This window comes from Pseudopipra pipra, chromosome 2, assembly GCF_036250125.1.
Source record: "Pseudopipra pipra isolate bDixPip1 chromosome 2, bDixPip1.hap1, whole genome shotgun sequence".
Classification (NCBI taxonomy): Eukaryota; Metazoa; Chordata; class Aves; order Passeriformes; family Pipridae; genus Pseudopipra; species Pseudopipra pipra.
This window is the reverse complement of record NC_087550.1, coordinates 115949810-115959087: the sequence shown is the minus strand read 5'-3', so window position 1 is coordinate 115959087 and position 9278 is coordinate 115949810. Positions and strand designations below refer to the sequence as shown.

Sequence of the window (9278 nt, the reverse complement as noted above, 5' to 3'; positions counted from 1 at the left end):
CTTCTCTTCTCCAGGCTGAACAATCCCAGCTCTCCCAGCCTTTCCTCCCAGCAGAGCTGCTCCATCCCTCGGATCCTCTTGGTGCCTCCTCTGGACTCTCTCCAGCAGCTCCATGTCCTTGCTGTGCTGTTCCCCAGGGCTGGAGGCAGCTCTGCAGGTGGGGTCTCACCTGAGGGAGCAGAGGGGCAGAATCACCTCCCAAAACCTCCTGTAGCATTGCCTTTCCACAGCACTGCCTGCACCCGCCCTTCTTAAACCGCATGAGCCCTCTCCACGCGGCTCCCGGGCCGGGGGAGAAGGAGGAAGGGACGGGAGAAGCCGAGGATGAGGCGGCGGGATCGGGAGGGGAGACCAAGCCCCCTCCGCGGCCGCCAGGGGGCGCCGCGCGCCCTCGGGATGCAGGGGCTCGGGATTGGGTGGGGCGCTCGCGGGCTCGCCGCTGATTGGCCGGCGCGGGCCGGGCCGGGCGCGCGGCGCCGCTTCTTAACGCGGCTGGCGGGGCGGCGGGAGCGCCGAGCGCCGGAGGGACCGCGACTGTCGCGACATGAGCGAGGTGAGCGCCGCCGGCAGGGCCGGGGGGGACACGGGAGACACGGGACGTGGGGTCTGCCCTACCTCCTCGGAGGGTGAATGTCACCTTCGCTTCTCTCCGGCCGGCCGGGGAGCGATCGGTGCAATCCCGAGGCTCCGCTGCGCTTCCCCGCGGGATGTTACCGCTGCGCTTGGTGCGGATCTGTAATAGCCGGATCCTTTTAAACCCTAATAAATAGATCTCCACAGGTGTGCGTGTGCCTGCAGAGCATGAAGCAAGGAGATGTTTTGCCGTTCGAAGGACCAGGCACGCAGTGGAGAGTCATTTAGTTAAAACCCACTAATAATTTCATATATATATATGTATATGTATGTGTATTGCCAAATAGAGTAGTAGTGCTCCATCCAGAGCACAACAGCACACTTCCCAAAGTTTAGCTTTAATTAACCATTCAGGAAAATGATGGAATGGACTGTTCTCCTGGAACACTAGATCGACCTATCTGTCTATCTATCTATTTATTTATCTATCTAATGCTTTCCTGTCTATTTATCTATCTAATGCTTTCTTATCTATCTATCTATCTATCTAATGCTTTCCTATCTATCTGTCTATCTATCTAATGCTTTCCTATCTATCTATCTAATGCTTTCTTATCTGTCTATCTGTCTAATGCTTTCCTGTCTGTTTGCCCATCTATCTACTTATCTATCTGTCTGTCTATCTCATCCTTTCCCTTGAGAAAAAAAAAAAAAAAAGGATTTAGTAAGTTGTGGGAAAGTTGCCTGCTGGAGCTCATGGAAAAAAAAAACCTGCCCTATTTGTAGTTGGAATGATGATATAAACTTTACAAGTGGTGTCCTGGGAAGGATTACAATTGAGGGGGGAAAAAATGTAAATAGTGCCAAACATGTAAGGATCACTTGTCCACTTGTAAATAAATAAGCTGAGAATTTGCACTTGTGGGTTTCCTTGGATTATTTTTGTTTGTTTATTTGTTTTTGGTTTTTCTCTCTCACTGGAAAAGTTCAAAATAGAATTTTCTTAGTGGGAAGTGTTGCCAGGCAGGAGGACTCCTGGATGGTGTAATCAGTGAAGTGCTAGGCATGTTCAGCTGGCAGATCCTTCTTTCCTTAGTGCAGCTCGTTCTTTGGGAATCAGCAGATGTACCAGTAACTGTGCCTCACCCAGCACTTGTTTTTGGAGGCTCTTTGCTGTTATAAAAGACCTGCTAATCTATTAAATGGGATTTTCCTTTCTCAGCAGCAAAATTAAGAGTGACACCAAATCTGTTGTGCCTCGTTGCTCTGCAGGTGTTACACTCAGCTGTGGTTTTATACACGAGGTGCAAACCCAAGATGAAAAGGAGTGGAGCAGCGTGTTCCTGGTGCAGGGATTTATGAGGAGCAGCTTAAATCTTGGCTTCCAGGTCATGCCAAGAGGGGAGAGCAGAGGAAATCCTCACGGTGCTTTGCAGGGATCAGGCAGCCCAGGTGTGGTGCACCAGGCTCTCCGTGACCTCTCCTCTGCTGCTGCCTGTATTTTTATCAGCTGGATGGAGTTCAGGCAGTTTGGGGGATTTTGTTGCTTTTTTTGTTTCAGTCACTGTTACTTTGACTCCCCAGTCCAGCTGAAGGATGCTGTGAGATGCAGCAACACTGTTCTAATTAAATATATAATTTGGGGAAAAAATCTTAAAGTGAGGAGTAATATTTGGGTGATGCTGCTGTACTTATAACTATCCAAGGCAGTCTTGTTGCAGCTTTTGTGCTGGGTTGTATTTGCTCAGTAACTCTCTTTCATAATTTGAATCAGATTCCTCGCCCTTTGGATTTTAAAAGACTCAGTGAACATAAAGATCCTCCATTCAGCATAGGAGTTCTCTATTCATAGTGCATCTCCTTGTGCCTCCCAGAGCACTATTCCTAGCAAACCCTTGGAGCTGGGAGATGTTTCTTTGGTGCAGAGCTGTGACACTCAGCACTGTGCTCGGTGTCTTGGGTGCCACTGTCATTCAGCTGCCAATATTGGGGAGTTTATCACCCAAAAAACCCCCTCCCTGCTGTTACTGACCTTTGGAGTAACAGCTGACAGCAAGATCTGCTAAAAAGCAGATGGAAGCAACTAGACCACCCCAAACCTCTCTGCAAAAGACTGTTGTTTAAAAAATGAAGCAAAAAAACCCCCATGAGCAGAAAGCTCCTTAGACAACTGTTTGCTGCCATGGGGGTCTTAGTGGATTTAGCTTCTAATGCTGTAACTGAAAGATACTTTTATTCTCTTTGGCTTAATCTGCTAAAATAATCTGTGGACAGGGTGATTGGAAAGAGGCTCATTTAGAGCCATCTAAAGATTATCCCAAACACAAGGGTGCTGGGAGGGTGGGAAGGGTTTTTTTTTTACTTTATGGTAATGATTGTCAGGATTTGAGCAGCGCTTGAAACGTGGTTGCAGGAGCTTTGATCTCCCTCAGAGTTATTTGCTGAGACTTTGCACGGGTTCTCATTCTACTGCTTCATGCAAAATTAACTTATGGGCAGTGATTATGATGATTTATGATATGAGACTGATGGAACAGGTTTGTCAGAGAAGCTGTGGCTGCCCCTGGATCCCTGGAAGTGTCCAAGGTCAGGTTGGACAGGGCTTGGAGCAAGCTGGGCTAGTGGAAGGTGTCCCTGCCCATGGCAGGGGGTGGCACTGGATGAGCTTTAATGTCCCTTCCAGCCCAAACCATTCCGTGATTACCAGTCTCCTGGTGGAGAAAGCTGAGCAGGAAGCAGTAATTCATCTGGCTGTAGTATTTTTCTATTTTTTAGCAGCTAATTTTTTTTTTTTTTTCAGAAGGGAAAATGAACTTTTCCACAGAAAAACTCTACACTTCTTCCTCAGGGATATTTGTCTGAAAATGTGTTTAATAAGCTTTGGCAGAAATCTGGCCCCATAAGTAGTGGGAACGTGAAGTGTAAAAGTTGGATCTTGTGGCATTGCAAATCATGGTTAGTGCTTCCTGCTGCCCGGCTTTTGGTGGCAGACAGATCCTTCAGCTGCACAGGGAACTTCTTGGGAATGTCACTGTAGACTGACATGCATTTTTAGCTCTGAAAAATCTGCCATCAAATAACTGAGGAGCCTTTTCTTTAGATCTGTAGCTGTTTTCTGTTATTTTTTTTATGAGCCTAGAGAGAAGAGCCGTGCTGGGAAACATCAGCTACTGTCAATGAGCAGCCATGAGAGGCAGCCTGTCTTCCATTAAACCTCTCTAATCACACAGGATGAACTGGGGAAAGTGGTTTTGGGTAATGGGCTCACAGCCCAATGCCAAGTTGCTCTTCACAGCCAGTTGTTTTACCAGTGAGCCTCTAAACTCACTCCTGGCATAAACTTGATTCACCACAGGGATTCCTGTCATCTTATCAGTCATTTAACTCTCTGACATGTTGCAGATGGTGTTGGGTCGTGGTATTCTCCTGCCACAAAGATGCACAAGAGGCATTTAATCACACAGACATTTTTACAACATTCCCTCTTGCCTCCTGTGTGGAACGTTTCTGGTTGTCATCAGAAACCAGGACTTGGGAAGGAGTGCACTTAAACACTCTGGTCCTGGAGCCCTGGATGCTGTTCCAGTGGTTCAGGGCTGAAGCACATGTGTCATGAGAACTTAAAACAGCCTTGGCAGGGATTTGTCTTGTTGGATGCACTGATTTTATTTGGATGTTAAAGGCCAGAGCAGTATTGCTGTAGGGGAGGTAGTAGTGGTGTTGGTGCTGGGAAGGAGCTGAGCTTTAACACACGTTCTTCAGGTGTCCGATTTTGGGAGAGCCATTTGGGGAAATCCTTTTTGATTGCCTGAGGCACCTGTGATTTAAGAGGAAAAACTTGCACTGGAAGAGCCTCCCACAGTGTGAGAGGAGTGCAGTGCTGATTGCCAGGGTGCTGATGGGCACCACAACTGCTGTGCTGGTTTGAGCCAGCAGCTTGATATATCTGAGCACTGGCCCAGCTGCCAGACAGCAGCAAGAATATTCAATATTCTGGCTTGCCTTTGGAAACAGGTGTCAAGCAACCAGGCACATGAAATTCAGAGATGGTGGAGTTCTGACTCCACAGAGTCTCTTAGTTGGGGAGGTGAAGAGTTGGGAACTTCACCTCTGCATATATACAGGGGGTTTGGATACAGAGAACACCAGGTCTTGTTTCTTTGAGCTGCACCAAGCTCTTTGCCTTATATTGCCTCTGATTTTTGAATCCTGCAGCCACTGCTGTGCTGTGTCCACCTTCCAAAGGATCCTGAAGGACGTTTGTGTGTCCTGTAATAGGGGTGTGCAGGGAGTTCACGGGCAGATGAGGAGTCTGGAGCACTGAATGTTTGTTTTGAAGCTCAGATGACTTCAGGGGGAGGTACCCAGGCAGCCAGCTCAGCAAAGGTGGAGGCTGATGTGGGCTCACACTGGGATAAGAGTCATTTTTCTGGAAATGGAGCTTCACCAGTCCTTGAGGTGTGTCTGTAAGACACCAATCACCAGGGCAGTCTGTTTTCCAAACCAGTAATACCCCATGGCTTGGTGGATTGGGCATGACCCTTCCCTCCAGGTTGAGGGGAGAGCCTGGAACATGCCTCTGTCCCTCTGGACAGATGTGTCCAGCAGGAGGCTCTTGGAGAAGGAGAGGGACACTTTTGAGTGTGAAACATTATGGGTAGGTGGAGGCTTTTGTCTGAAACTGTGGCTGCTTCAGGTAGTTAAATGGCAGCACTGGAGTTCTTTCTTAGGTCATTCTAATAAATTCAGTTGAAACCATTTCACTGAAATAATACTTAGCATTTTGGAACCGGATAAACACAAGTGAGGATTGTACAATGACAATCTGATGGCAGAGAGTCAAAGAACTGGTTTGTAGGGGGAAAATACACTACATTTGTTTAGAGGAGCTCCTGTTCTCTGGGTGCTTCCAGTGCTGGGGGGGTGTCTCAACCAGCCACTCATCTCAGGGGGGGCCTTCTGGATGCATTTTTCAGATACTGCCATGACCCCCAAGTGTTAATTATTTGCCTCACCGAGGTTATACCCACAATAGGTATGAAAAGTGTGTAGCTCTAAAAACCACAGCAAGAACGTGGCAGGGTGGAGGAGGAAACTCTGCAGCTGTTACAAGATGGGGGTGGGATAGATAAGCACATGAACATCAGTTTTTAATTTTAACTCATGTCTATTTATTAGCTGAGTGGTAAATTGCAGCTCAAAAGAGGAGGAAGAAGGGAGAACAATAAGTTTTACATCTGTCACTTTGCCTACTCCTTCCATCAGTGTGGTTTCAGTGGGATCAAGCATCTTCTAAAATAGCTCTTAGAAGTGATGTTGGAAATTGTTCTTAATTTAATGGAACTGGCAGAAGCACACGGGTTTTCTTGCAATGTATGGAGTGCCAACAGATTCAGACAAAAAACACTTTAAAAAAAGGACATTTAGCCTTAATAGTACGCTTCAGATATCATATTTTGTTGTAAAAGAATAAATTAAAGCAAGAACTCCTGCATTTGTACAACAGGAAAACTCCAACCATCACCTTGCAGTAAGTGATAATATAATTTCAGGTTGTAAAGCATGTTAGTTTCTAGTCCAATATCCTCAAATTTGTAATGAGTTGGCAAGTTTGTAAGAGTCGTCATCCAACAGTTTCTACATTAACTGGATCAGGCTAATGATGAAATGTGATGTATAGTGGCAGTTAACTGCAGCAGGAACAGCTGTGGCATTTTCATCAAAGGTTTCTGGGTGTTTTTTTTTTTTTGACTTGAATAAAATATTTGATTTCCAGTGTGCTGTTGTCTGTCAGTTTTTTTTTTAGGGATGGCTTGGAAAACGGGTTTGCAGGTTTTGCCTCTTCACCTTTGCTATGTGATAGAGTGGCTTTGCCACTGGATGTGTAAATCCTGACACCCACTGAGGAGGATGGGAGAAGAAGGCTGGAGGAAACAGGGGAAAGCAATGCCTTCCTTCAGCCTCTCAGGTTGCACCAGAGACTTAAATTCTCTGAGCCAGGAACCACTTTTCTCTCTGCAAGGCACAGGATATTCTAATGAAGATGAATAACATACATTCAGCCTCTTTCTAAGAAAAGGTGTTGTGTTGCCTCAGTTGTTTGGATGTTGGTAGATAACTAGAAACTGGGTCAAATCACAATCATTTTTCCCCCCCCATTATCCTCTAATTTTAATTAAGAAAACCAGTCTTTATTTCTCTTATGGAAAGATAGAGACAGACTGTATAAGCTACATTTCTCTTATTAGGAAAACAAGTGACAAGAAACTGCAGAAGAGTTGCAATTGTGAAACATTAATAATGGCAGAATTTGAGGTCACAACTCGTGCCCACTCTCTGTGTCTGCTCCCTTGGAGACCAGACTTGTCTGCTTAAATTGGGCAAGTGTCACATAGACCAGGTTTTTGGCTGGTGGTGTCTGAACTCATCAGTTCTTACCAAGTGGGACGTGGCCTTATTTATGCACTTACATGGAATTTGGAGGATGAAGCACAAGTTTAGTCAGGGAAGAAATGAAAATTGGTTGCCTACATGCCTTGAATATTAGTTACAGCTGAACAGTCTTTCCTCTTAAGGAGAAAAGTATTATTTTACAGACACCAAGTGTTCTTGTATTATCACCTTGGTATATAGTGCATGAAATATGACCCTAACCAGGGGTGTAGCTGGCACTGTGAGTGCTGTAACAGTAGATGGAATGATGTTAGAGAGCTCTTTTATGAGAGCTAAAAGTAAGAGACAAAAGGAAAAGGAAAAAACTGCAGAAGGTGGTGTCCTTCTGTCTGACTTTGGAGACCTCAGAGATGGTGGGGAAGGTGGCACCAGGTATGAGAACATCATATGTTCCAATGTATGGAAACACAGAGCTCTAACTATGCCAAAATATGTTCAAATGCATATTTAGTGTCTTTAACATTGGGTCTTAATGTCCAGTGCCTGAGAGAAAGGTCTGAGCTGTTTTGTCACCAGCCTTATGAGGTGTTCCTTGGCTGGCAGGTTTGACTCAGGTTGGGCTCTGGAGCCACAGCTGCTGGGTGGTGCCAGCAGAACTGGGAAACTGCAACAGCAGAACTAGGGAAACCTGGAACATGTTTAGGTTATAATGGTTTAAACTTGGAAATGCTGTGGAAGGTCGTGTTGGATTGCTGCACGTGAGTCTCCTAAAAGTGAAGGAGAAGGGATTCCTGTAGGGATCCTGGCTGGCTGTACACCCTGCTGTGGATGCATTTTCAGGGGTTTTGGGTGCACCTTTTCCAGGAAGGATGGAGCACAGTTCAGAAATGCCCAAGCTAGCACGGACTAGGGCTATCCCTGGAAACAGAGAAATCCATGTTATGCTAAAGCTTGTTCAGCTTGTCAGGAGTTACGGGTTCTTCTGGAGTGAAACAGCTGGAAAAATCCTGTCAAGACCAGGTTGGATGGGGCTCTGAGCAATCTGCTCTAGTGGAAGGTGTCCCTGCCCCTGGCAGGGCATTGGAACTGGATGATTTTTAAGGTCCTTTCCAACCCAAACCATTCTGTGGTTCTAAGTCAGCGTCTCTTGCAGGAACTGAGAGGAGGATTGCACGTGAAAAGCAGTTTTTTCACAGAAAATCCCTTGGCTTTGTAGAGGGTGGAGGAGACCTTAGAAGAAAAACAGGAACCTGCATGGCTTCAAAATCCCTGGGCAGAGTGTTGGAAAGCAGACAGCACCCATTGCTAATGCCTGGGGATGATTTGCATCTCCTTGTGTCCATTATGACCCACAAAATAAGCCAGCAGGTACCGCTCTCCTGGGCACCTGGCTGTCCCCCTGCCCTGGGGATGCTTTGTTCTCTTTGAATCCAGAGGGATAACCAGGGATTGAAGTGGTAGTTGGCAGCATTCTGACTGCAGAAGATGCATTTTTGGGGAAAGGGCTGTTGAGATCATGGTACCTCCTGAATTGGTGCAAGTGTGTAGTTAAGCAGATGAAGCAAAAATTAGTAGATCTGAGGACATGTTTGATTTCTTGAAGATTTTGATGATATGAGACCTTTTCCTAGTGGCACTCAGGATGTGAAGGAAGACCAGTGACCCGTGAGAATGTTTTTATCATGGCACTTCCCCACAAAATGTTTGCCTTTAGTGAATTGGTGTTCCTGATCCAGGTTTTTTCAACTGATCCCATCCCTGATGGGAGCCACTATCCAAGTACTGCTGGACCTTTGCATCTCTACTCAGAAACTTCAGCAAAGCCTCAACAGGCAGTTGGGTTGGTTAGATGGGTGCCCTTTTCTACCAGGGAATGAGGGAGTTGGGCTTTGGATGTCCAATGTGGATTTGTTTTAAAAGGGACCAAACAAGGTGAGTGCTGATTCCATCAGGCAGATGCAACATAATCTGGTGAAGGAGAAAAGCCTCCATGACATGAACCAGAGTTTGATGCCCAGATAAATGTGAAAGCACATTTTGAAAAGGCTGAAGTCCAGGTTTGGGAGAGGAGAGTTTCAGAAGCAGGAAAATAATCCTCATAAAAATCACAAGTGTGATTTTCTTAGACTCAATAATCTCAGAGGTTTTTTCCAACCTAATTGATTCTGTGATTCACTTGAATTTTAGGCATTTTCATTCTCTAGCTTTAATGTTGCAAGTAATGGGGTTCTGTCCTCCTTTTCTCCTGTAGGAAATATGCTTCCCTTTCAAATGCACAGTATTAAATTATTCTTTTTTTAAACACTGAATAC

The 9278-nt window shown here is 45.8% G+C and overlaps 1 protein-coding gene across 1 annotated transcript in view; it reads left to right on the top strand.

Moving 5' to 3' along the window:
- The first annotated feature begins 458 nt into the window (after positions 1-458).
- PCP4 (Purkinje cell protein 4) overlaps positions 459-9278 on the top strand; it is a 52857-nt gene continuing 44037 nt past the window's right edge. The window contains exon 1 of the mRNA XM_064647080.1: positions 459-553. Within this exon, the coding sequence (XP_064503150.1) occupies positions 545-553 (9 nt within the window). The 5' untranslated portion in view covers positions 459-544. The remainder of the gene's footprint in view (positions 554-9278) is intronic.